Source organism: Martes martes (genome assembly GCF_963455335.1).
Source record: "Martes martes genome assembly, chromosome: 4".
Classification (NCBI taxonomy): domain Eukaryota; kingdom Metazoa; phylum Chordata; class Mammalia; order Carnivora; family Mustelidae; genus Martes; species Martes martes.
Window position 1 is genome coordinate 185,123,680 of NC_137891.1, and position 27,415 is coordinate 185,151,094.

The following is a 27,415-nucleotide window of genomic DNA, read 5'->3' on the forward strand; positions in this document are numbered from 1 at the left end:
AAAAAAAAAGAAATTTTCAGAGAAGTAAAAACCAATAAATCGGGAATTAATATTTCACTCCAAAAGAAACCCCATTAAGCTTGACTTTACTTTTTGACTTTATTTTTAAGAAATAAATGAAAACACTCCCTTCGCAAAGCAACCATCACTACCCTGTCGAGTCCGGGTCCCGCTGTACGAGGAAGGATGGCCACACTCCACGGTTGTTCTGCTACTAGTGGAAAGAACGCCTCGGTCCCTCACCCAGCGCACAACACCGCACACCAGCTGGCTGAACGGAAGGTAACACTAGCCCTAAAAATGCCAGGCCTTCCCTCCCCAGGACGGGACGTCCTAGCCATCTGGCTAGAGCACGGGTGGCCCTGGCGCGGGAAGGTGGCCAGGCGGGGCGCGGGGACGCGGCAAGAGACGTGGGAGCCACGGGGTGGAGGCTAGAGGGCGTGGGGGTGTGGCTCGGGATGGACGCTCGGGGGTCCAGGCGCCCCCCCGCGGACCACGCGCTCAGGCCACGGGGTGGGCGGTGGAGGGCGGTGGAGGGCGCGCGGCCCAGACCGGGGCGGGAGGAGGAGAGTGGGCCGGAGGGCGCGGGGTCGGGGGCGGCGCTCAGAGGGCACCAGGGGGCTGGGCGGAGCGCGGAGGGCGCCGGGGGCGGGGTCGGAGCGCAGAGGACCCCGGGACCCGGGTTGGGCCGGGAGCGGGAGGCGGGGGCGGAGGGCACCGGGGCCGGGGTCCGGTCCGGGGTCCGGGGTCCGGGGTCCGGGGTCCGGGACCGAGGCCAAGGGCGGGCCGCGGAGGGCGCAGGGGTGCGGGGCGGGCCGCGGAGGAGGCGGGGCGCGGGGCGGGGCGTGGAGGGGGCGGGCCGCAGGGCCGCGGGCCCGGAGGGACCGGGAGTGGCCGGGACGCGAGCCGTGGGCGCGTCTGTGCCCAGACGGCGGCGGCGGCGGGAGCCGCACGCGCGTCCCGGACTCGGTCCCCGCGGCGCCGCGGCCCCGGCCCCCCGCCCGCCCGGCCATGCCGTCGCCCGCGCCGCCCACCGAGCTGCTGCCGTCGGAGCGCGCCGTGGTGCTGCTGTCGTGCGTGCTCTCCGCGCTCGGCTCCGGCCTGTTGGTGGCCACGCACGCCCTGTGGCCCGACCTGCGCACCCGGGCGCGGCGCCTGCTGCTCTTCCTGTCGCTGGCGGACCTGCTCTCGGCCGCCTCCTACTTCTACGGGGTGCTGCAGGACTTCGCGGGCCCCTCGTGGGACTGCGTGCTGCAGGGCGCGCTCTCCACCTTCGCCAACACCAGCTCCTTCTTCTGGACCGTGGCCATCGCCCTCTACCTGTACCTCAGCATCGTCCGCGCGGCGCGCGAGCCTCGGGCCGGCCGCCTGCTCTGGGCCTTCCACGTCGTCAGGTGCGTGGCCGCGGCGCCTTCCCTCGAGTCCCCGACCCCCGCCTGGAACCCGCCTGCTGCCCTGTGGCCCTCGCGCGTCTCGGTCGGAGCCCTGGCCGGGGGCCCAGAGGGTCGTGTCTGCTCATGTTCCGAGTCAGTCGGGGGCCGGCGGGAAGACGCGGGCGGAGCGGTGGACCTGCCCTGAGCATCAGGGCAGAGGGCACCCCTTTGGGCCGCCTACGGAGCCCGAACCTCCCGGAGAGGTGGGGAGCCAGCGCTCGGCCCTCGTAACTTGGAAGCCCCTGGGGAGATGGCGAGGACACCTTATGCCTTTTGCCTCCTGCTTCCCTGCCTTCTGGCCATCTCTGCTGCCCACGGGGAGAAGCTCCTCCTTCCCAGGCGGAGGGGCGAGGTAGGTGCCGCTCCAGGCTGGAGAGGGCGGCGGCGCCCAGTCCCACCCTGTGCCACGGTAGGTGGGATGCGTTCAGCCCCTCCCAGGCTGGCTACCGGGGCCAAATGCAGTGTCTCAGAGGGAAGGTTTAGAGAGTATCATCTTCAGTATTGTGTCTTTGCTCATCTCTAGACCCAGACGATCTGGATTTTCTAGGGTTCAGAACCTCTGAGGGTGGGGTCAGTGGCAGGCGCGGGTCTGGAAGAGGGCCCCCAGGTGCCTGGAGTCTGTGACAGTAGAGTCAACGGAGGGCTTTGCCCGGCCCTGGCATTAAAGCACCTCATCAGGTGGAAGGTCGCTCCCTTTCCTGGTGTAATTTCTCCCGTCTGAACATCGATGGTGTCCTGCACTGCACAAAAGGCAGGAATCCTACAGGGCTCGTTGACCCTTGGCCGTCTCCCAGATAAGAGCACCCAATACTGCCCTAATTATAGGACCTCGCTGTTAAATACTTGAGTGCTTTCCATGGGACTGAGGACAGTCAGCACTTTGGCAGAGACAGGTCACCTGGGTGTCACAACGGTGAGATCACAAGCCTGCAAGAGTCACTTGACCTCTGGGGCTCAGAGCTTCTGGATGAACGCCATCTGGTCCCTGGGAAACTTAAGTGACCTGCTCCTCAGCTGTTCATGTCAAAAGTTTTTCAGGGAGCCAGGCAGGGCCTCAGATGCTGCAGAGACCCCCCCCCCACCCCGGGGCTCCCTTTCCTCCCTTTGCAGCGTCCCCCACCCCCCACCCCCCCGGCCTCTGCCTATTTCAGAGACCCAGTTGTGGGCAGTCTGGCTGGCCGTACACCAGAGTTCACATACACTTGAGAAGGAGCCTCAGACTGGACCTTCCTTTGCCAAGAATCTCTTCTCTTCCCCGCCCCCCTTAAAAAAAAGAATATTAAAAGCAGTATACTTTTTAAATGATGAAGTGAATCTGGTACATCTCCTATAGAAATGATGTATTTTCTAATCAACCTGAGTTGGGAGTTCCTTCCTTTCAGTCCTAGGGGTGTTTTCTGTGATGCTGGGAAGAGGCCTTCTAAGAAGCCAATTGGGTCCTCTGTGCTAGCCATGAAAAAGAAGGGACTTGTTCATCTTGTCCTCGGAATGTGAGCCATCGACTTCTCAAAAGAAAATTACCAGGCTGCCTGGGCGGCTCAGTTGGTTAAACCTCCAACTCTGATCTCAGCTCAGGCCTTGATCTCAGGGTCGTGAGTTCGAGCCCCACACTGGAGAGGGAGCCTGGTTTAAAAAAAAATTTTTTTTTTTTACCTATATCCAAGCTACAAAGGGAGTTTGATAATTTGTTCTCTGGAGTTCCCTTTCAGAAGGCAGCTCTCAGCACCTTGCTGGTCTAAGAGAATTGATAGAAAACCTGTCTGACAGGTTCATTTATTGACCTAGATCCTCCCAGGCTGTAATGCTAATGACCTTGCTGAGGGCTCTCCAGTGGCTTTCTTTGGAGTATGAGTTTATAATGGTTAAAGACCTGTTAGCCTGAGAAATCTCATCTTGAGACAGAGACTCCTCAGTCATCCACTTTTAACCAGCTCAGCCTGCTGAAGATCGGTCCTCATCAAACCTTCAGTCTGGGAAGGCATTTTAAAACGTGACAATGCAGAGGTTGAGAATGTCTATTGGAGTTTTTATGAAATTTTTTTTTTAGATTTTATTTATTTATTTGACAGACAGAGATCACAAGTAGGCAGAGAGGCAGGCAGAGAGAGAAGAGGAAGCAGGCTCCCCACTGACCAGAGAGCCCGATGCGGGCCTCGATCCCATGACCCCGGGATCATGACCTGAGCCGAAGGCAGAGGCTCAACCCACTGAGCCACCCAGGCGCCCCTGAAACTATTTTTTTTAAAGATTTTATTTTTAAATGATCTTTACAACCAAATTGCCGTTCAAACCCCAAACCCCAAGATCCTGAGTCACATGCTCTACCGACTGAGCCAGCCAGGTGCCCCTGAAATGTTTAAAAACAAAAAACAAAAAACAAAAAACACAAATATCCTGGTACATGGCCAAAGGAGATATTGAGACAAAAGAGTCAGAATGGTTCATAAATATATAGGGGAAAGTTTCTCCCATTAATAGTCAAAACAATACAAATTATAACAATGAGTTACATTTTCTTATTAAATTGGGGGAAAAAAGGAAAGCGAAATACTAATGCAATAAATGCTGGTAAAACTGTTATTTTCCAACATTGTTATTGGCAATGGAAACTGGGATAATCCACATAGAAAGTATCTGGTTTGTACCCTTTGATCCACTAATCCTATTTTTAGGGACCCTGTCTAATGAGATAATCCAAAATACGTTCAAAGCCGTAGATACAAAGGAGTTTGTGTGGGAATTTGGAAGCAACCTGAATGTCCAAAATATAGGGGAACAGAGGGTTACAAACTGTACCCCACAGGAAACGTTACGTAGCCATCAAATACTGGCTGTGAAAATGATACAATATTAAATGAAAAAAAAAAAGCCATCTCTAAAACTGGACCACAGAAAGCAGGAGACCAGATAGGATCCTACACCACACCCCTTCCCAGAAAGGGCCTGCGTGATGCACGACCCCCTCAGGCCCCATCGTAATACCTGAGCAGGTTCCCTTTACAGAAAGACTTTTTTTCTTTGCCCACTGGGGAAGGAGGGCAGCTTAGACTTTATGCTCAAGGAAATGGTATTTTATCATGAGTTGCGTCTGGCTCCGGAGTTCTTGCAAAGTGCCGGTCCATTCTTGGGCTCATTGGCCACCAGTAGCTTTGTGCTCGGCAGGACGATCACCCTCAAGTCACAGCTCACGAGATTTGCCTGAGCTCGCACAGCCATAAATGGAAGTCTCAGGTCAGAACTCCAATGGTCGGTCCTCTGTTTATGATCCCATCTTGTCTCTTGGCTTGAGAATAATTCTTAAGGTTGAGATATCATTACACAATTTATTTGTAACTTCCCAGATTTCTGCTGTTACAAACATGGTATCACATTGGCTTCTGTCTTCTGTGTTTATTTTTCTGGAGCCATTTAAGAGTATAGACTGATGACCCCAGAACCCCTAAATCCTTTGGTGTATTTCCAAAAGAAAGGGACCGTCTCTTAGGTGAACACGTACACCTTCCAGAAGCAGGACAATGGTGTCACCCGGAACAATGCTGTTATCAGAGAGAGGACTTTACAGGGATGTTGTCTGTCTCCTGCCAGTGTCCCCAATGGCAAAGGGACACCCTTGGCTTGTGTCTGACTTAGTTGTCCGGTCTCTCTCTTGTCCGGTGGTCCGCAACAATTCTTTTTTCCTTGGTGTTTCAGGACACTGACGTTTTTGAAAGGCGCAGGCCTGTGGTTTTGCAGAAGGTCCCTCTGCTGGGCTCTCCCATGCTTCCCCACGGGTGGTTTCAGGTTCTGCATGGGGACTGGAATCCCATGGAAAAATCCTTGCACTGCTCCCTCCCCGGGGACTTGGATTTGTTCTGCCTCTGGTGGCAGGAATTCTGATCACCTGGTGAAGGTGTTGCCTGATGGTTTTGCAGAGTAGTTACTGTCCTCCCTTTTGGTAATGAAAAACACCTCGTGGGTATAACGACCTTTCTACTCCGCAGACTTTACCCACAAGGTTAGCACACGTCCAGTCTGATAGTATTCTGAAAGTGAATTTCCTGTTTTTTGCTGCCTTTGTAAGGTTGCATGAGAATACTTGGCATCCAAGGGAAAGTCCTGGGTTAAGACGCCCCTCCCTGTCCACTGGCCGTGAGCCGTTGAGGCAGCCTGGTACAGACCCCCCTCGCCCCCGTATTTCACAGTCATGTGCATGTGCATCTGGGAGCGTTCACACTACTCACCTGAGAAGATGTCCAGGAGCTCAGGCCCCCCCCTCCCCGGGCCAGGCGTTATGGGGTGTCCTGTGAGCAGGGGAGAAAGTCTGGGCTGGGGGGAGCCTCATTGCCTCAAATCAGAAGAAAGGGTCCTGGCCAAGCCAGCCAGATGAGGCAGTCATAGGCTTTCTTCAGGCACCAGGTGGGAATGGGTGTGGGCATGACCCATGGGCCCACCCACGCTCTGGAGGTTTGCTTGGGGATTCTGGGGGAAGAGTCTGCGGTTCCCAAGTTCGCCATCAAGACCGCTGCTGCCGGGAGTGGGAAGTTCTAACATAGACAAAAGGGGAAACACGGCGCCAGGAGGGGGAAGGTGCTCTAAGCTCTTGGATGGGGAACTAGCTCACTGTGGGGCCCGGTGACGAGGCCCCAAGCAGGTGTGTCCGAATGGGGGAGGCACGTGGCAGCTGCCAGAACAGCACCCCATGTCGGTCAGGGCACCCCAGAATGACGGGAGTTGAACTGGCTTTGCTTTTGCCCCCTGAGAAGTGTTCAGATGCCACTGCTGCCTTGTGAGGTCTCTACGTGGTGTTTTGTGTGCACGGGAAGAGGCTGTGAGAGCAGAGGCTGCCCTTGATCCTCCCACCCGCTCGGTCGGGACCTGAACCGTGTCTCTGAGCGTGGCGGGTGGCTTCCCGATGCCCACCGGCGCCAGGGCCGCTCGGGGGTTGTGCTTAGTAGTTCCTCTGCACACCCCACTCCCTTCTGTGGCTGGTGCCACAGACTGACCTCGTGATGGCCTGGCCAGTGGCTGGCTGGCTCCTTGAACTTCTCCCACGACCCACGCCTCTGCGCCACACTCAACAATAAGTGCCCTTTATTCGGGGCAACCCCCGGCCTTGTGATTCCTTCCACCAGGCCTGGCTCACGGCAGCTGCGCTACGCTCTGGGCCCAGCTCTGTCTTGCTCCCAGGAGCTCTCTAAATTGGCACATTGTTGCCCGATGGTTTTGTTCTCAAAGCATTTTCTTTTTTTTTTGTTTGACCTTTAAGGCTTTCCCTAGGCCACACAGCGCAGGGGCCAGGGCCCTGCTATTTGGGGGAGAAGACCCTTCTGTTTCTTTCCCAGCAGGTGCCCACCTCCTGGTGGAAAGATCTGTAGGCGGAGTGAGGTTTGGGGTGAGGGGGAAGTGCGAGAATCTGACAGTGGGTGCGAAGGAGTGAGCAGACCTGGTAGCCTCACCCCTGCCGTGACCCTGGGGCAGAGGTTCCAGAGAGCACGTGCGGGAACATCCCCATCGGAGCAGGAAACCCAGAGCATCACCGTCCAGGAGACAGGCCCCCTCCTCGGGGGCCCCGGGTAGATGCCTGGGAATTCGGGTACCGGGGATGGCTTCCCGGCCACCCGGCTCACCGTGTGGTGCTTCTGGTCCCGCTCCCCTGGAGGAGACTGAAAACCAAAAAGATGCTGCGGCGCCTGGCTGGCTCAGTCAGAAATGCATGCGACCCTCCATCTCAGGGTTGTGAGTTCAAGCCCCACGTTGGGCACGAAGCCTCCTTTAAAAACAAATCAATAAAAATAAAGACAAAAGGATGCCACGTTCCAAAGAAGAGCTCAGCTCGTGAGAGACCTGACTGGCTTTTTGTCAGTTTACCTTCCCCCCTAAGCTTGCTGGGGGACCACACCCGCTCTGTCAGCCCGGCTGTGGTGGGGTCCCCAGGCAGTGGGCAGCTGGGTCTCCCCCACAGTTCATAGAAAGCCTCTCTTTGTCTGCTGGGGCTGCCCTAGCAATGTACCACAGCCGAGTGGCTTAAGTGAGAAAAGTCCATTTTCTCACAGTCCTGGGGCTGGAGGTCGGAGATTGAGGTTGGCGGGGCTGGTTTCCTCTGAGGACTGTCTCCGTGGCTTGTAGGTGGCCGTCCACACCCCGTGTCTTCCCATGGTCTTCTCATTGTGTGTGTGTGTGGGGGGGTCCTAATCTCTTCATATAAGGATGGCGGTCAGGCTGGGTTAGTGCTCACCCTCCAGAACATTCTACTGGTCACTTTAAAGACCCCCATCTCCACCTACAGTCAGATCCTGAGGTACCAGGGGTTAGGACTTCAGCATAGGAATTTGTTGGAGGGGGTACACAGCTCAGCTCTTAACAGCCTTTGAGGGCGGATGAAGCCGACTTGGGGTCTGGCCTCGGTTTCCGGGTGAACCCAAAGGAGGGGCGTAGACATTCTCTCGGAGAAGCTCTCGGTGCCCCTCCAAGTGGGGGATTGTGCTCCGAGTGTGGTCTCCCAGGCTCCCTCCATCCCGGTGACCCCAGCCCTGCTTCTCCTCAGTCCGAGTCACAGGTTTGGAGAGAAGGGGACCAAACACTGTTCACAGCATCCCCTGCACGTGGTCCCGTGACTTCCTTCAGTGAAGCTGCCAGTTCAACCCCTGGTTTCGGTCCTGAGTGGGGCACCCTCTCCTGCAGCCGTGTAATCCCATCTCCCCAGCCTGACTTCATCTGGAGTCTCTGAACATTTGAGCTCAAGGCCCAGCATCTCCAGCATGGCTCTGGGGCCACCTTTACAATCTGAAATCTAGAAGGTGGGTCGCGAGTATCGAGACGAGGCAGGACGGCTCCCTGGCAGGTCTGGTCTGGCCACATCCTGGTATCAGGGTGATCCCTCCGACCACATGTTTTCTAGGTCATAATCAGCTAAAGTCCTTGGTCTTTTTCATGTGCTATTATTCAGTGATATTGGTTTGGATTTTGTTAATGTTTTGGTTGCTGGCTTCTTTGGGGGGAGGGGAAAAAAACTATTACATGGTACGTGACAGAAAATGGAAATATGCATTTCTGGGATGCAGGGATCATATCCCACATGTCTTTGTGAAATGCTTTCTAGATTCACGGTGCCTACAGCTCAGGCTGGCCACCTGGCCAGAGCATCGCTTGGCTTATCTGAGGTGGCCAAAAATACTGACTTTCTCCTCACTCTGCAGGTCGAGAACCTTGGGGCATCTTCAGCAAATTACCCTTTTTCTTTTTTTTTTTTTTTTTTTAAAGAAATGTTTTCTTTTCTTTTTTTTTTTTTTTAATTTATTTATTTGTTAGAGAGAGAGAGAGAGAGCGAGCACAGGCAGACAGAGTGGTAGGCAGAGTGGTAGGCAGAGGCAGAGGGAGAAGCAGGCTCCCTGCGGAGCAAGGAGCCCGATGTGGGACTCGATCCCAGGACGCTGGGATCATGACCTGAGCCGAAGGCAGCCGCTTAACCAACTGAGCCACCCAGGCGTCCCAAATTACCCTTTTTCTATCCTCTGTCCATTGGCGTCCTGGAGCCAGCTAGGGAGATCCAGTTATTAAATTCTAGGGCATTTTAGGAGCTGATTGTTAAATATAATCATTAATAAAAACTAAATTATATAAACTTATAATAAGTTGTATTAAAAAGTAGTAAAGGGGCGCCCGGGTGGCTCCGTGGGTTAAAGCCTCTGCCTTCCGCTCAGGTCACGATCCCAGAGTCCTGGGATCGAGCCCCGCATCGGGCTCTCCACTCGGTGGGGAGCCTGCTTCCCCCACCCCCTGCCTGCCTGACTACTTGTGATCTCTCTCTCTGTCAAATAAATAAATAAAATCTTTAAAAAAAAATAAAAATAAAAATAAAAAGTAGTAAAAATAGGAAAAACTACATTTTTTAAAAGATTTTATCTATGTATTTGAGAGAGAGAGTGCAAGAGCATAAGCTGGGGGGGTAGGGCAGAGGGAGAGGGACAAACAGACTTCCCGCTGAGTGTGGACCCCCCCCCCCGAGATCATAACGTGAGCTGAAGGCAGATGCTTAACTGACTGAGCCACCCAGGTGCCCCACTAAAAACTACATCTTAATTATTTTACTACTATCTCTGCCCTTGGACTTATTTACAACTATTATATCTGTGGGATGGAAATACTACAGAAATACTGTACATCTGTCTCCAGCAACATGTGCTGATGGCTTGAAATTAGTCCTAGGGGGCATATTTGCCCTGTGGAGAATGGCAGACACGACAGGTGAGGGCTTGGTTTGTTGTTCTGCTGATGGTGTAGAGCAGAGGGTCAGCGAACTTTCCCTGTAGAGGACCAGACTGTAGGTGTTATCTGCTCTCTATTGCCACTGTTCAACTTCTGCCCTTGTAGCCTGAAAGCAGCCCAAAACGATACACAAAGGAATGAGTGTAAACGAGGCTGTGTTGCAATAAAACTTTATTTAAAAAAGTAGAAAAGCACGCCTCCAGCCAGATTTGACCCGAGGGACGGAGTGTGCTGGACGCCTTCTCTAGACTTCAGGCGATGGAGAAAATGTCCGTAGGGAAGATTTTACTTAGAAGTGCTGCTTGTGTGAACTTCAGAGGTGGTACCCACACTGGGGCCGGCGGGAAGCCGGGTATTCAAGGGGGTGAGAAGAGGCGGTATCGTGGAGCAGGAAAAAAAAAAATAGAAAAAATACTCTTCCAGGGCTGGGAAATGAATATTTGCTCCCACAAGGAAATCACTCCCTGGTCACCCTTTGTCTCGTCCCTTGGGTCTTCCTTTTTTCACATGATTCTTACATGTGAAGAAAATGAAAACACAACCAGCTTCACGTCCTGAAACGACTTTCATTTCATTTCAACCAGCACGTCCCTCGAGGCTCGGGTGGCTATCCGGAACCCGCCACTAGGATCGCAGCGTGTTGTGTGATTACTGGCAGACTGGGTGCCTCTCGTCTTTCCTGTCAGTTAAAGTAATAAATGTCCGTGTGCAAGCATACATCCGTGCACACGTACACGCATGTCTGTGTGCAGAACCTGTTGCTAAGCGTTACCAGCACCACACCGCCCAGCCCCACAAATTATAAGTCTGGCAGAGCCTGCATGGCTGGATCATGACTCTCCTCCCTCCCACTCCATTCCCACCCCTCCCTGGTGTTACTTCTTCTTACCACGTCCCACTGAAATACCTCTCGAGCAGCTTCTGGCCACACGTGCTTAGATTCAAATAGTGACTCTGATTGATCGGCCCTCATTTTTTTTTTTTTAAGATTTTATTTATTTGACAGAGAGAGAGATCACAAGTAGGCAGAGAGGCAGGCAGAGAGAGAGGAGGAAGCAGGCTCCCCTCCGAGCAGAGAGCCCGATGCGGGGCTCGATCCCAGGACCCAGAGAGCATGACCTGAGCGCAAGGCAGAGGCTTAACCCACTGAGCCACCCAGGCGCCCCAGTCAGCCCACATTCTTAACCCGTGAAAGCCCTCTCTGCCTGTTGGGTCTTCTCTCTGGCTTTTTCCCAACATAAACTTGGTTCCAGGTGCACCCAAGTCAGAGAGAGGAAATGCATCACTTTGTAGGTTTCTTACCATGATGAGAGCCCAGAGTCACGAAATGGGGTCTGTCTCCAGGTGGGGCCCAGGCCTCCTGCGAGGGCCACCAAGATGCTGAGGAAGGAGCAATCACTCTGCCTATGAGTGGGCTCCTTCCTCCTGCATGTCTGCCCTGCGCGCTTCCTTCCAGCCCCGAGGGCACCCCTCCACTCCCGGGCAGCCCCCTGCAGGGTGAGGTGCCCTCCACACCAGACTCTTTCTGGTCAGTTGGTCGCAGGGTTCCTTGGAGGAACCCAGTAAACTATAAAGTGATGAGTGCAGCTTTAGTACTTTAAAAGCCTTTTACTTGGGTGCCTGGGTGGCTCAGTCTGTTAAGCATCTGCCTTCGGCTCGGGTCATGATGCTGGGGTCCTAGGATGGAGCCCCACATCGGCGGGGGGGGCGTCCCTGCTCAGCGGGGAGCCTGCTTCTCCCTCTCCCTTTGCTCCTCCCCCCTGCTCATGCTCTCTCTCTCTCTCTCTCAAATGAATAAATAATCTTTAAAAAAATAAATAAAAGCCTTGTACTTCTTTTTCAATGACAATGACATTCTTGCAGTGAATAGTTAAGGAGTGAATCGGGGAAGGCTGTCTCCTCCACTGGCCTCAGACTTCCTTCATTCAGCAGGTCCTTGCTTGGCCCCCACCAGGCGCCAGGCGCTGTTCTAGATGCCGGAAAGTGCAGGGCACCTGCCCTCACGGAGCTCATAGCTGGGACATACGTTGTCTCCAGATACCAGGACGCCGTGAATCGTTAAGTGGTAACCCTGTATTATGACAAAACAGTTTGACACTAATTTGTATCAGCTTCACAAACAAGTAACCAATAGATCGAGCATTTAAAATGGACAAACTCCTGGGGGTAACTTCGTCCCTTTCTCTTAACCCTTTTACTTCTGTGGGTTTGTTGTCCCTTCTGTGCCTTTGTGACCTCAAGGAGGACGTGCTCCTTCCCGCCTCCCCCGCCTTCCCCACAGGGGGAAGAGTGGATGCTGAGGGTGAGGTGGCTCTGCCCTCATGCCCTCATCTGGGCCCCCAGAGGCCAGTATGGGAAGGGGGGCGGGTCAAACAGGCACCTCCGTTCTGAAAGTGCCCAACGCAGCGTCCTTCCCAGGCCCAGGGCGTTGGCTTTCTCTGTCCCCCATAGCCCCGCAGCATCTGGAGAACCTGATGGAACACAGCACTTCTACTCATTTTGGCAAGACTAACATGCAGCTGTGGTCTCATCATTGTTCTAGAACTTTCTCTCAAAAAGAGCGGCTCCTGGCTGGCTCCGTCAACTCAGGGCATGCAACTTTTGATCTCAGGGTTGTGAGTTTGAGCCCCATGTTGGGGGTAGAGATTCCTTAAGTAAAAAAAAAAAAAAAGAAGAAGAAAAAAGAAAAAAAAGAAAGCCACTGTTGCTTACACAGAGCTCTCAGCATATAACCGATTTCTTTCTTTCTTTCTTTTTTTTAATATAACCGATTTCTGAGCTGAGTGTCTCACTGATGACAGGGTCCTGCTTATACACCACCTGTCATGTACGCTGGCTGTTTATAGACAGCCAGCGACTGACATGGGCTGTGGGCCCGCGTGTGCTCTCCCAGGGGCAGAGACGGCACAGGCCCTCCGGGCCAGAATCCCGGGACGTCGGATGCGACTCAGGACTACAGTCAGACCCACTGACACGCTCACCCCGTCCCGCGTGCCAGACGTACTCCCCTTGGTTTATTCCCATGGTGACCTGCTCTCTTCTAGGCACCGTGCCCGTCCCCACTTTGTGGTGAAAAACGTGTCGAGGCCGAGTGGGGTCAGGGCCAACTTGGACCCTGCTTCTTGCCCGGCAGCCCAAGCTCTGAGCCACCCCAGCGCGCCACCACGAAGCCCGTGTATCCCCCTGGCCCGTGTCAAGTGCTTCGCAAGCAGACCTGTGCGGGGACACTGGGAAGCTCCTTGGGGTTTGGCATTATCTGACCGTGTTGCCATCAGGGGAAGCTCTCGAAAAGTCAGCCTGGCACTGCCCTAAGAGGGGGTCCCTGTGCCAGGCCTGATGCTTTAGAGAACCCCCCCCCTTTGACCTTTGCCAGGAATACCCCTTCCCAGAGAGCAAGGAGCCCTCAGATCCGGAGAGGTGTGTCTACTACCCAATCCCCTGGTCCCCCTTCTAGATTCTGCTGCAGGTGCGCGGGACCCCGGAAGTCCCTGCTGCGGCCAAGCCAGGCTGCCAGCGTGTACACCCCAGACCCAGGCGGCCAAGGGGGCTGTGTGGGTGAGACACAGGTGCAGGCCACTCTGGGGGCAGGAGGGAGCCGCCCTCCCCGCGCCGCAGCCTTCTCACGCCCGTCTCCAAGAAGCCCAGCAAGTCTAAATTAGAACTCGGCCTCCGAGGGGCTGGGGGGGTGGTGTGTGGGTCCAGGCAGGAGGCCAGGACATCCCTGCGTCCTCTTCCCCAGGCTCTGTGACAGTAGGGCGGGCCTGTAGGGCTGGGGCAGAGCGGGGCTGGGGGGCGAGGGCAGTTGAGGACCCCTCCCCCACTCTCTCCGGGGATGCTGTGTGGTCCAGGGCTTGGGGGGGTGGCCGGTGGCTTTGCCCCTTCTGGCTCTGCTGGGAGCAGGGCCTGACCGGGGCTGCCTCGTGTGCCTGTTGTCCCTCCGCTGGGGCGTCCCGCTGGTCATCACCGTAACCGCTGTCGCTCTAAAGAAGATCGGCTATGACGCGTCGGACGTGTCTGTCGGCTGGTGCTGGATCGACCTGGAGGCGGAGGACCGCCTGCTGTGGATGCTGCTGACCGGGAAGCTCTGGGAGATGCTGGCTTACGTCACGCTGCCCGTGCTCTACTTCCTCATCAGGAAGCACATAAACAGGGCGGTAGGTGCCTGCGGCCGCCCCCTCCCCAGGCCCCCAGACCACAGCTCCGGGCGGCTGCGACACCCTAGCAGCGGGTGCTGCGCTCTGCCACTCAGGACAGGCCAGGGGGATGCCCCACGGCCATCGGGTTTGCTAGTTATGTGGTCCCGGAGGGAGTGGGTCCTGTCGCTCTCCGTTGTGGACAAGGAACCAGAGGCCGGCAGAGGCGAAGGGGCTCCCCAGACTCACCCAGCCCCTGAGGCCCACGCCTTGCGCCTGGAGTCTGGGAGAGGAGCGCCCAGCCTGTGATCTGGGCTCAGGCCTCTACTGCCCCCTCCTGGCAGGCCTCCAGGCTTGCGCCACCTCCCAGGGAGTGCGTCCCAACAGTTGAACTGAGATGCTCTTGAGAGACGGGAGCGTGGGATTTCGTACAGTGACACGGACGCCACGCCGCGTCCCCTGTGGCCACTGAACGTGGGTCACACATGTAGACTCCTCAGGGTCTCAGGAGCTCAGAGAGCAAGAGCTGGGCTGGCTGGAAAGTCCAGGCAAGAAAGCTTTTCCTCTGACGATGAGGCCAAACGATTCCTTGTCCTTAACTGCGTGGCTGGCAGGTCGCAGGGCGGGGGCTGCGTGGGGACAGGGCAGGAGCGCAGGGGGGGCGTCCGAATCCGGGCCCCAGGGTGCTGCGGCCGTTCTGTTCGGACCTTTCTCTTTGCCCCATTTCTCAGGGGCTGAAACTGCAGGGGCATGTGTCCCCTGTCTTGGGACATGAAGCCGTTTCCGAGTTTGTGGGGTGCTCCTCACGGCTGACTGTGCTCCCGCCTGTGGCTTCTGAGTCTAGACTTCGGGTTCTCTTTTCAGTCAGAAAGTCCACTGCCTCCCGCACCTGCCTGCCACCCTCTTCCGATACCGCAGGGCTTACCGCCGGGCCTGAAATCTGTCTTCTTGCTGGTCTCCTGCCTGGGCCGGGGGCACCCTTCTTGGCTCCTTTTTTGCCCTGGGAAGGTTCTGGATGCCCAGGCTGCCCCTCTGCAGCTGCCCTTCTGTGGGCCTCTCTTCTTCCTTGGCCTTTGCGGGGAACCTGGGGCCGTGCGTGGGAGGCCAAGGGGAGAACGAGTCCTCTCTCCCAGCTCTGCAAGTGTTTTCCAGAAAACGGGAAGACTGGTGGGCAGGGAGGTGTAGGGGTTGTTCTCTGCCTCTAGCTAGGAAGGAGAGCTGAAAATAAGTCCCTCTGGGTGGCTCTGTTGGTTAAGTGTTGGACTCTTGGTTTCAGCTCAGGTCATGATGGGGGGAGGAGGAGGGGGATCAAGCCCTGACTCTGGCTCAGTGCTGAGCACAGAGTCTGCATCAGATTCTCTTTCCCTTCCCCTCTGCTCCTCCCCCCACCCGCCCCTGCTCATGCACTCCCTCTCTAAAATAAACAAAAATAAAAATTTTTAAAGGATTTTTATTTATGTGACAGAGAGCCCAAGTAGGGAAAGCAGCAGGCAGAGGCAGAGGGAGAAGCAGACTCCCCACTGATCAGGAAGCCCGATACGGGGCTCGATCCCAGGACCCTGGGATCATGACCTGAGCTGAAGGCAGATGCTTCACCGACTGAGCTACCCAGGTGCCCCAAAAATAAAATCTTTAAAAAAAGAAAAATAAGTGAACTGGAGCGAACTTTGCAAAGAAGAGGACAGCCGCCCTGCTCCCCTGTGCCCTCACCCCACCCCTGCCAGGCTGCTCTAAGCCTCAGGGGAGGAAAGCAGGAAGCAGGTGCTGAGCAGGGCAGCCTGGGTGCTCAGAATGTCACTGTATCTGACTTTTCCCCTCACCTGGGCTGTCACAGGACACAGGACCAGGCTCAGAAACACATCTCTGTTATGAGCAGTTGCATCTATTTTTTTTTTCAAGATTTTGTTTATTTATTTGAGAGGAAGAGACGGAGACAGTGAGAGCGGGGAGGAGAGGGAGAAGCAGATTCGCCACTGAGAAACGAGCCCGATATGGAACTCAGCCCTAGGACCCAGGCACCGTGACCTGAGCCAAAGGCAGATGCTTATTAACTAAGTCACCCAGGCGTCCCTGCACCTGTTTTTACAAATTCAGTTGTGATCTGGAAATGGAGCTTCCTGCCTTCCTCTCCCTGAAGGGTGTTCCCAGGAGTAGGGAAGCCCAAAGCCTGTGCCTGCTCACTTTTTCTTTCTGCCCCAGTTTTGGATGGAGCCCCTCCTTCATAGCCTTTGCCCTGGGGGAGCTTGCATTCTAGAAGGGGAGGGCAGGACGATAATAAGTAACAGGCCTGATAAATAAGGATGAATGCCATCTAGGAAGGAAGATGGTAAGAGCTACCAAAAAACAGGCAAAAATAAAGAGCAGAAGCTGGGGACAGGACTACCTGGGAAATAACCTACGCACTTGAAATGGGATTGTCCGGAGGCCTCCTCCAGGGGGCAACATTGAGCAAAGGAGTGAAGAGGGTGAGAGAGTGAGCCTCCGGGCAGATGGGAAACAGCACTCCAGATGGGAACAGCTAGTGCAAAGGGCCTGTGGTAGGGTGTGCCGGGGGAATATGTTTGGGGAATAATGAGGAGGCCTGTGTGGCTGGAGTCAATGAGGCGAAAGCAGTAAGCATGAGGTCAGAACTAGACTAGACTCTGAGACCTTCAAGTAGAACTGAATCTGACTTAGGTTTTCAAGGAACTGCACTGCTTCCAGGCTAAGAATGAGACTGCAGTGAGAAGGAGTTTGGGTGTGAGGGCGACGGAGGAAGACAGCTAAGACAGACTTGCCGCTGCCCAGAGGAGTGGTGGTGGCACTTGGACCAGGCTGGTGGCAGTGGCAGTGGACAGGGCATCGGGGTTCTGGCTCTCTTTTGAAGGTGGAGCCTGCAGGTCTTGGCCAGAGGAGGGACGTGGGTGGCAGCAAGAGGAGAGAGTTTGAGGCCCCAGGCACCTGGAAGGATGTGGGTTTGTTGGCCGAGGTAGGGCAGTGCACGCTAGGCCTAGGGGTCAGGATCCGGCGCAGCGCCCCTGACACCAGAGATGTCAGTCATGGCTCAGACCCCCGCATGGGGCTGTGCAGCATGTAGTGGCGTGAGGGCGGCAGGGCAGCCCGCCGTGCTCACCCCTGTTTTCCGCTTCGCCTGCGCAGCACGAGGCCCTGTCGGAGTACCGGCCCATCCTCTCCGAGGCACACCGGCTGCAGCGCCACGCCTCCGTGGCCGACAAGAAGCTGATCTTCATCCCGCTCATCTTCATCTGCCTCCGGGTCTGGAGCACCGTGCGGTTCGTCCTGACCCTCTGTGGCTCCCCGGCCGTGCAGTCACCGGTGCTGGTCGTTCTGCATGTATGTGGGCCTGCCCTCCCCGGCCCTTGCCTCTCCCCTGCCCCCACCCCCGCCCGGGGAAGGGTGCGTGTTTCCCAGCGCACTGGCTGGCAGGGATCCTGGTTGTCTGCCCGAGCCGGGGAGCCTTAGTGAGAGAAGGGGGAAGGGCAGTGAGGCTGTCCTACGGCCCAGGAACATGAAGGGGCTCTCCAGGGGCCTGGGAGTGATCCTGTCCTTCCCACCCCAGAAGGCCTGCAAATAGGGGTTGCAGACCAGCCTCAGCGGGGGGAGGACAGGTTCTGGGGTCCGCAGCACTTCCCAGTCTCCTTATGTGTGCGCGTCCGCCCCCCTCCAGCCCTGGCACTCGTGCCTCTCCTCTTCTCCCCAACAGGGTATTGGGAACACGTTTCAGGGTGGTGCCAACTGCATCATGTTCGTCCTCTGCACCCAGGCCGTCCGAACTCGGCTCTTCTCCCTCTGCTGCTGTGGCTGCCTCTCCCAGCCTTCTGCCGAGAGCCCGGCTGGCCCTCCCAAGGCTCCTGCATCCTCCAAGACAGGAGAATCTCAGGGATCCAGACACACCCCGGATGAACTTCCAAGCACCTGAGCTTGCCCCTTCCTGGTTCTGTGCACAGGTGCTGCCTATCTGGGGACACATGCTTCTGTGAGTCCCAGCCGCAGAGAGTGGGGGCAGGCACCCACTGGTGCTTGAAGCCTGTTGCTTTTGAAGCTCTTGACCCCCCCTTGTGGGGGAGCGGCCACAGACTCAGCTGCTTCTACCTCCTAGACCCTCAGGTGGCACAGCCCCACTCCCACTGTGTCCTGCTGCACACGGGGACACTTGCCTGCATGAGGGTCGACAGTGAGATCGGTACGTGATCGCTGTCAGGTTGCCTACCACAGGGCCTTTGCACTAGCTGTTCCCACAGCTGACCACACAGCACTGTTTACAATTCGAGGGACCCACACCTGGGGGAAAAGCACAAAGAGATATATATGTATACCATGCACCCATCCTAAATAAAATGCCAGGGGTTACCCCAGGTGCGTCCCCCAGTTAGATGTCACGAAGCTGATTTTTGGTTTGTCAGAGCATTGAGATTGCCCGGAGAGCCCAGCTTTTCTTGGGTAGCTTTGCTGGCCAGCAAAAGAGCCAGTTTCCTTTAATTAAGTGGAAGGTTCACGTGAGGTTTCCGGGCACCTGGTCTCCTCGGGACCTCCAGATCCAACCCTCATGCAAATTGCACTTGACTTGCCAGTCCAGGCCAGAACCCAGACTCCTGCTGCCTCCACCAGTCACTTTAATACGCAGTTCCCTTCTCCTGCGCGAGAGCTGTAGCGGGGACAGGAAGAGGCATTGCAGGGAATCCCAGTGGATGTCGGATGCCTCGTAAAAAGACTGGACGGGCGAGCTGGGGAGGGATTTGGCTGATTCACTTCCTGCCTTAGTTTTTCGTAGGCAGGGTGACCAGAGAGTTGGTGAACGACCCAAATGACAGATTCCTCCAGAAGGTGAAGCTTTGGGGGGTTGGTTGGGTGAAATGACACATGTGTCGTGGGGTGATTATTTACATTTAAAGGAAAAGGATCAAAAATAAACCCGTATCTCTATAGTCATGGATCTTCCACTAACATTTTCCTGTTACTTCAGAAAAACGTTTCTCTGTTAAGTCACATAAGCCAATGGCTAAGGTGGCAGGTGGCAGTGTCACGGCAGGAGGCTTGGGGAGGTTGAGTACGACTTCAACCCACCGGTGTCCCTCCCCTGGGTTCCGTCAGAACTCTGCCAAACCGAAGTGATCTTCTGAACCAGTAAGACGGTTCTGAATTAAAACCAGAGCCTCACCGTACTGTGGATCCCCATTTTATTCTCCAAAGCAAAATCTGTCACAGGAAGAGGGTCTGAAAGAAAGAGCCCTCAGCAGAGCTATATCCAAAATGCTCATTTTCGGTTTCCTTTTTTTTTTTTTTTTAAGTTTTCTTTATGAAAATCAGCAAGCGGTGATCATCCCCCTTACGACTCACCCTAAGCCCTGCGCGGCCCTACAGAAAGCTCCTTGGTGGTAGGCCAATCTCCTTACAGAAATGGCCAAGATAAGGGGAATCCAGGGACGCCCTAGAGACGGTTGGGCAGATCATGGGCCCATAGCTGGTAAAGACCCTCACGTTAGCTTCTGGGATATTCAGGAAATTGCTTGCCGCAGGAAAGAAACCGGTTCAGAGCTGAGTTAGCCTGCGGGCCACGAAGCCTGCGGTGAGAACAAAGCCTGCTCGGAAGGGGGCCCCCCCGAGTCTGGCTCGGCCGGCAGCGCTGGCTGCCCGGCAGGCGCGGCTCCCGCAGGACTGGCCAGGCCTGGACGTCCGCCCGCAGGCCGCGGCCAGGGAGGCCCGGCCGCAGCAGTAGGGGCTCGGGAGAATCCCTGGGCCGCTGGGGACCCCTCCGGTTCTCATTCCACTCGTTGGAGGCCCCTGCTGTGTGCTGGCTGCTGTAGTCAGAACCACCCAAAAGTCCCCTCCCCCCCCGCCCCCCCCCCCCGGGCTTATTCCCATTTCCGCTTCCTCGGCTGCCCGCCGCGTGTCTGCGGAGCCCAGACGTGTCACTGCGATTGGTGGAGACGCGTGGGCCGGGGAGGGGTGCGGTCGGCGGGGGCGGGGCAGGGGGCGGGGCTGAGCCTCTGTGGGGTTCAAAACTGGACTGTGGTGGGATGAAGTCGTGTCTTGGACGCGCAGGAGGGGCTCCTGCTTGCGATCGGAGCAGGAGAGCCCGCCTTCCTCCCGCACTTGGCTCGCCCCCCCCCCCGGGGGTTTCTTTCTCCTGCGTCAGCTGCTGGCGACCCTCCCCTGCGTCCCTCCCGGTGCAGACGCCCCAGCTGGCGTCCTCAGCCCCGGGCCCTCTCCTCTCGGGCACTTTCTGAACCTCCGTCTTGGAGTCAGGCACGTTCCGCCTGTCTGTGCTTCTGAGTTCTTTATGTTTGTTTGTTTGTTTTGTCTTTGAATAAAGAGTGTTATTTGGCCGGGGGTTGAGGGTGCACACAGAGCTGCTCTTATGTACACGACAAGAAGAAACATTGTACAAGAAACTTTTTACAGACGTCCTGCCCCGGGCGTGATAACCGCCCGAGGTCTTCTTGGCCGGTGCAAAACTGAATCGAAACCCTGGGTGGAAGCCAAAGTCTTGCTATTTTAAATTAAATAAAATAATTATTTTTCTTTCTGTGTTTGATAAACTGTTTGGCTCTAATGGGGTTGCAGGGGCGGGGCGGGGCGGAGGCGGTTTTGTCCAGGGGCGCCTGGGTGGCTCAGCTGGTTAAGCGTCTGCCTTTGGCTCAGGTCCTGATCCCAGGGTCCTGGAATCGAGTCCTACATCAGGGTCTCTGCTCGGAGGGAGGCCTGCTTCTCCCTCTCCCCCAACTTGGGCGCTCTCGCGCGCGCTCTCGCTCTCTCTCTCTCTCAAATAAATAAATAAAACCTTCATTTAAAAAATACACGTTTGTCCAAACTCACACAATGTCCAACACCAAGAAGGGACCCTAACGTGCTCATACAGATACTCCATGACTATGTGCCATAGGTTCGTCCAAGGTCACTAGCACAGCACCCTGGTGGAGAGTGTAGATAACGGGAAAGGCCACGTGTGCGTGGAAGTCGGGGTGTGCGGGGGACCTCCGCACTTGCCCCTCACTTGCACTGTGAACCTAAATCTTTCTAAGAATCAGTCCTCATAAGATTAACTAATTGAAAATACACTGACTAGCCCCTAGAAACGGCTCGCATCTTTGTTACATTAACTTTGCTATAAAGAAGCAACAAGCACAAACTTCATTCCTCCTGAAAGAGCAGGTACCTTGTCCTGCCACCTTCGAAGCCATCACTGTGATGTGTTTCAAGGGAGCTTTGGGTGGGGAGGGGGCAGTTTTTTGTTTTTTTCTTTTTAGCTACTCCCTCCTTTGCATTTTCCCAAGTCTCTAACCTAGATGCGCCACGCTCATCTGTGAGAGAATGGGAGAAGCCTCTCTCCTGCCCATGCTGAGGAAACTTCCCGCAACCCTTCGCCCCTCACGAGGTGCCGTGTGCCTCTCCCTGTCCGTCCCTGTCCATCATCCTTCGTCACCTCGTCCCTGACCTTCCTCCTCGTCCTGCTCAGGGAGGTCCTGCACACCCCCCAAAGCACAGTCCGCCCAGGAGACTCCAGACTGAACCACAGGGGCTGCAGGAAGAGGCCCAACCTCCAGCGTGCTCTGGCACCTGTCCCCGTGTCCCCCCCCCACCCCCTGCAAACAGCAGGCCGGTCCGTGCTTGCAATGTGCATGTGTCTCCTCGCTGCCGACAAGCAATTCGGACACCAGCTGGGAGTCTGACAGTTCAATTCAATTCTGACACTCTCTCCTTGGGGACAGCATCAGGTCCCACTGGTGAAGGGCCTCGTCCCACAGGACCGACCCCCCCCCATCCCCCCTCAGATGCCAATCTCAAGTGACCTGTGCTTCTGACCAACCAGCCATGATCAGAGGTTCCCATGACGCCCTCCCCGGATGTGATGAATTTGCTGGAGTGGCTCACAGGACTCAGAGAAACACTTTACCTCCTTGATTACTGGTTGATGATAGAAGGCTGTAACTCGGCAACAGCCAGGCAGAAGAGATGCGTGGGGCAAGGCATGGGGGAAGGGTACCACTCCCCCCGAACCTCTGCGTGTTCACCAACTCAGAAGCCCTTCAGATCCCCGTCCTCTGAGTTTTTATGGAGGCGTCATTACAGGCACACGATAGCCCATCTCTAGGTTACGTAGGGGCTTTTCCAAAAGTCACCACTAGGACATAAAGATGCCTTTACCACTCTCAACACTTGGGAAATTCCAAGGACCTTAGGATCTGTATTCTAGGAGTCAAGCTAAGATCAGATATACATTCCTTATTAAATCCCAGATTCCCAGGGCTGTCCCTTGCTGTTGGATGTCCCTGGAAAGCCCCTTCTTTCCCTTCCTGCCTGGCCTTTGACTTCTGCCCTTAACCAGCTACAGCCCAAAGGGCACCTCCCTCTGGTCCATGGACTTCTAAACAGACCTCTGGGATGCCACAGTGTCTAAGAGACGACTCTTCTAGCATGTTCCCCCAGAGCCTGCCCAGTTCCTGGCACACAGCCGGCCTCTATCCGGGCCAGCCCAGCACACACTTGGCGGGTGAGACGCTCTGGGGAAGAAGCGAACTGCTTTTTGAATGAATCATGTGGATCCAAATCAACCAACCCACAAACCCCCCCAAAATACTTATTGAAGCGAGAGTCCAGAATCCACGCTCCATGAAGTAAGGGCGCCCACTGTGAGGAGGTCAGGACATTCTTAGCAGCTATAGCTAGAGTTACCTGAGGTCTCACTGATGTGGCTTCAACTGGGGTCCGTGACCCAATGGCCAAGAAAGAATTCTTGAGATGTTTTCGGTGCAAAAAAGGTGGTTTTATTAAAGCATGGGAACAGGACCCCTGGGGGCAGAACGAGCTGCTCCCAGTTGTGAGGCGAGGCTGATTGTAGACCTGGGGGGAGCGGGTAGGAACAAAGGGAGTTTCCAAACAGATTGTCATATGTCAAAGGGGACTCCCAGCATCCTGGAGGGTGGGTTAATATCAAGGTTGCCTTTCGCCAAAGTATTATCATCAACTTGGCTGGGCTCCTTAGGAAGGTGACTGCCTGTCCCAATGGGCTGTAAATCCTAGGAGATTTAATTTGATCTATATTTCTTTTACCTTTGTTCTCCACATCCTTCCCCCCTGAATAATTTTGACCCTTAAGTCTTTCAGTTTGCTGCGGGAGGGAGGAAGGTCTTATCTTCTGTAACTTCATCTTGCTGAATGGGGGTGGGGGAATAGAGGCGTCCCTACCTATGGGTCAACATTAGTCAGCTGGGGACAGATCCACATGCGAGTTACGAAAGGCAGAGGCAGCTGAATCCAGAGGACATGTACAGATCTTCCCCAGTGGAAAGGACCATCTGTCAGCTTGAAGTCACCGCAGTGAAGGGGTCTGGGCACCAGGTGGAGAGAAACCTGATCAGAATAACAAAAAGAAAACGGAGCCCAAATAAGAGCCCTTTGAGAGTTGACAAAAATCCTCTTCCAGTTCGGAGGTGGGGTGGGGCAGAGGGAGAGAGAATCTTATGCAGAGATTCCTCGGGGCTCAATCCCAGAGCTCTGAGATCATGACCTGAGCCCAAATCAAGAGTTGGCCACCTAACACCCTGAACCACCCAGGTGCCACATACGCTCTGGCTTTTAAGGAACAATTTTTTTTTTTTAAGATTTTTATTTATTTATTTGACAGAGATCACAAGTGGGCAGAGAGGCAGGCAGAGAGAGAGAGGGAGAAGCAGGCTCCCTGCTGAGCAGAGAGCCCGACATGGGGCTCGATCCCAGGACTCTGAGATCATGACCTGAGCTGAAGGCAGAGGCTTTAACCCACTGAGCCACCCAGGCGCCCCTTAAGGAACAATTTTGTCTTCCCAGGCACACAGAACTGGTTAGGGTGACAGCTGAGTTATATTAAGTGCTGGGTAATTCATCCCATTTTCCAGCTGTTCAAACAATGATACGCCCAGGGGGTCCTGTTACTATCCCCACAGAATAACAAGCATGAAATGACCTGTACGTGAGCTATTTCTCGGAAGTTTACCTCAAGTCGTCTCACTTAGGAAACAAACATTCAAAGACGGTAGAATTTAACATCTGCAAAGATGTGTTATTGAAAAATAACTTTTTTCTCTCTAAAATCATCCTTATTTCTAGAGATTGCCAACTCCCGACTAATTTATTTGTAAAGCAAGTCCCATTTTAACAAACTAGGCCTAATTATTGACATAAGCTCCGCAAAAATAGTGAGTGATGACATAGATCTTTCAAAATCCACGTTGCTGGAATTTTTCGTTAAGGAATCTCAGTTGAAATTTCAGTAGCCTCTCTAAGCCAGGAACCAAGCCAGCACTTGCCATCAGACATGCCTGGAACACCTGTGATAAAGTTTTAGAATACAACTGAGGCCCAGAGCTGAAAAAGAATTCTTAAGACGTTTCTGGTGCAAAAAGGTGATATTATTAAAACTCGGGGACAGGACCCGTGGGCAGAAAGAGCTGCCGTCCTGAGATCCGGAGGAGTGGCTGATTAGATACTCAGGGGGTGGGGAGGTGAGGACAAAGAGGTGGTCAGAAGGGCTGTCCTATGCTAAAGCAGACTGTCAGGGTACTGGGAGGCTTGGTTACTGTCCAGCCAAGGCTGTTTTTCCCTGTAATGAGGCTCTAACAGGAAGACCATTGAGAGTTTCCCGATGGAATGTCACAGTCCTCCATCACGCGTCCTTGTCAGAGAGCTTTAGGTTTAGAAGAAATTCGACTTTATTTACATTTCCTTCCGCCTCAGCCTCCCTCAATTTTATGGAGGGGAGGGCGATGTTAGGGGTTCAGGGACTGAGTTGTGGGTCTCTGGAAGTTAGGCTATTGTTAAGAAAGCATCTTGCTTGTAAATCACTAGGACGTTTGTAAACTAAGGGAGACTCGGGTCTTGCAGGATTGTGATCTCTACAGGTCAACTCTTTGTTTTTCCTTTAGGGCAGCCAGGAGTGCCTGAGGAATGTCACATACGTCCCATGGGGGGCGGGGGAGGGGTGCAGGGTGTCAGCTTCTATTTTGTCCTCAGCTTGCCGTCTGTTGCCTCATCATTTCCTCCCTGAACAGTTTTGACCCTTAAACCTTCAAGGTTGTTGAAGGTGGAAGGTCTCATCTTCTGTACCTTCTTCCTGCTGAATAGGGGTGTAGAGCTGTCCCCACCTATGGGTCAGTATTGGTCAGTTGGGGAATGTGGGGGGGAGTTACGGAAGACGGAGGCAGCTGAATCCAATGCTGACAGGACGGAAGCATCTCCGCGAGGGGTCAGGTTCATCTGTCCGTGTGATGTCATTGTAGCCTCGGAGTCTCAGCACCAAGTAGAGAAGCACTAAGGAGGCAACACATTAAGATCAGTAAGGCTAGAAGAACGAGAAGTTCAACAGAGATCTTTAATCGTTGACCATAACCCTCCTTTAAACCAGGAACGTAACCAATCCCTGAGAGAGGAAGAAGGATTTTATAGAGCCCCAATTTGGGCATTCCTATCTTTTATTAGTCCTGGGATGTTTCTGCGATAACCTGGGATGTACACACAACATTCTCCTTTGATCGTTGCCCCTGTGCCGCCCTGTGCTTCTGTTAGAAGAGCTAAGGCCGTTGCTTTCGGTAGGACTGCCTTGTGCATCTGTGTGACTTTGATATTAAGTAAGGAGACGCGACTTAGTGAATCACTGAGTCATTTCACGGTGCATTTATGAAGGGCTTCTACCTGCCAGAGGACATTCTCTAGCCCTACGGACGGAGCAAAAATGCATGTGAAGTGACCATACCATTTAAAAACAGATTGTGTCCATCTTTGCTTTAAATTGGGGAGATTAGCTGCAGTGGTGATGGTTTGAGGCACGCGCCCATGAATCCAGGCAAAACCTAAGGTGCAGAGACCCATCCACTGCAGAGGAAGCCGGGGCCACAGGTTAGTTCCACACCCCGGCTGGGTTCCGTTTGGAGCTGGCCATCTGCTGCCAGGTCGCCTTACCCAATCAGCAGCAAACCAGTCAGTAACCTGGAGTACTACTATTTGGGAGCAGATTTAACCCAACTGTCATTTGTATTTTCAACAGGGGCATCTGACATCTGGTCGACTAGAGTAAGCAAGATTAATAACCTCTGAACAGTTATGCTTTACGGAGAAGTACAACGGTCAGGTCCAGGCGAAAAGGTAACTGGGTTTAGAGTTTGACAGGTTTCAAGTACTATTTTAAGCATATCTATAAGCATAGCCCGATATTTAATAAGTCAGCCTCCTATCATCTATTGGCGGCCTTTGCTTTCTAAGATACTCTGGACTTGCTATGAAGTCATGACCGTCAGGGACTGGTCTATAGTGAGCTTTGAGGCTCCTTTTACCAGAAGGGCTGTTCTCTGTTTAGCCGAAGCCTTTACTTGTAATTGTATCTCAACAGAGGCTTCTAGGATAAATATGACTACAAAATAATACCATTAAGAAGACCTCTTTGAGGTAAAGTGTTAATGTTCTAATTACAGAGGATTACTGACAAGTGGGAGAAGACTTGTCAAGAGATAAGGGCATCCCCAAGTGCATCATCCAATCCAATCATAAAGGAAGTGGGGCCATCCATCACCTCCACAAGTCCGTAGTTAACCCTGTGGAGTGGGGCATGCTCTGGCTTTTAGGAACAGTGTCATCATCCCAACCACACAGAACTGGTCAAGGTACTAGTTAAGTTATACAATTGTTGGGGAATTAATCCCACTTTCCAGCTGTTTAAATAATTATGTGCCCACGGGGTTCTGTTATTATCCCTGCAGAACAACAAGCAAGAAAATTGTCTATATGTGAGTTACTGTGGTAATTTCTCTAAAGTTTACCCTCAAGTCGTCTAGCGTAGGTAAACAACAAACATTTAAAAATCAGATCTAGAAGTTAACATCCACAAAGGTATATTATTGAAACATAGTTTTTCTCTCTAAAATAGCCCTCATTTCCAGAGATAGCCAAATCAGGACTAATTTATTTGAAAAACAAGTCCAGTTTTAACAAACTTGACCTAGTTATTTGCATAAGCTCAGCATGAACAGCGAGTGATCGTATAGATCTTTTAGAATCTGCTTTGCTTGAACTTCTTATAAGGAATCTCTAGGTTGAACTTCGAGTAGTCTCTCCAGGCCAGAAGCCAAGCCAAGTATTTACCATCAGACATGCCTGCAACACCGTAGATTGGGGCAGAGTCCTCTCCTCAAGGTCCCCAAAGTATCCTCGAGGTTCCTGCACCTGCCAGGATGTGACATTCTTGACTCACCTGGTGAGGCTGCTGGGAACTCTGTAAGAAGGGGTCAGGCCAAGAGTTCCAAGGGGCTTTATGGCTCCAGGTTTCATAAAGTCAAACTTAGCTCTTAAAGCTGTCTGGTCACATCTGAGTCTATGGATGTCTCTCTCAAATACAACATTCGAGTCAAAGCCTTGGTAAAATAACCCATGTTGGGGCGCCTGGGTGGCTCAGTCATTGAGCATCTGCCTTCAGCTTGGGTCGTGGTCCCAAGGTCCTGGGCTTGAGCCCCACATTGGGCTCCCTGCTCAGCGGGGAGCCTGCTTCTCTCTCTTGCTCTGTCCCTGCTTATGTTCCCTCTCTGTCAAATAAATATATAAAATAAGAATAACCCATGGTTCCAATGGTGTCCTCTTACA

At 54.0% G+C, this 27,415-nt stretch overlaps 1 protein-coding gene across 1 annotated transcript; it reads left to right on the forward strand.

Moving 5' to 3' along the window:
* Positions 1-1,011: 1,011 nt before the first annotated feature.
* GPR157 (G protein-coupled receptor 157) lies at positions 1,012-20,326 on the forward strand (the record flags this gene model as incomplete). Its single annotated transcript, XM_080801098.1, has 4 exons — positions 1,012-1,394; positions 13,618-13,831; positions 16,949-17,143; positions 17,514-20,326. 4 exons carry the CDS (start codon positions 1,012-1,014, stop codon positions 17,727-17,729), a joined length of 1,008 nt encoding a protein of 335 aa, XP_080657224.1. The 3' UTR covers positions 17,730-20,326.
* Positions 20,327-27,415: the final 7,089 nt, after the last annotated feature.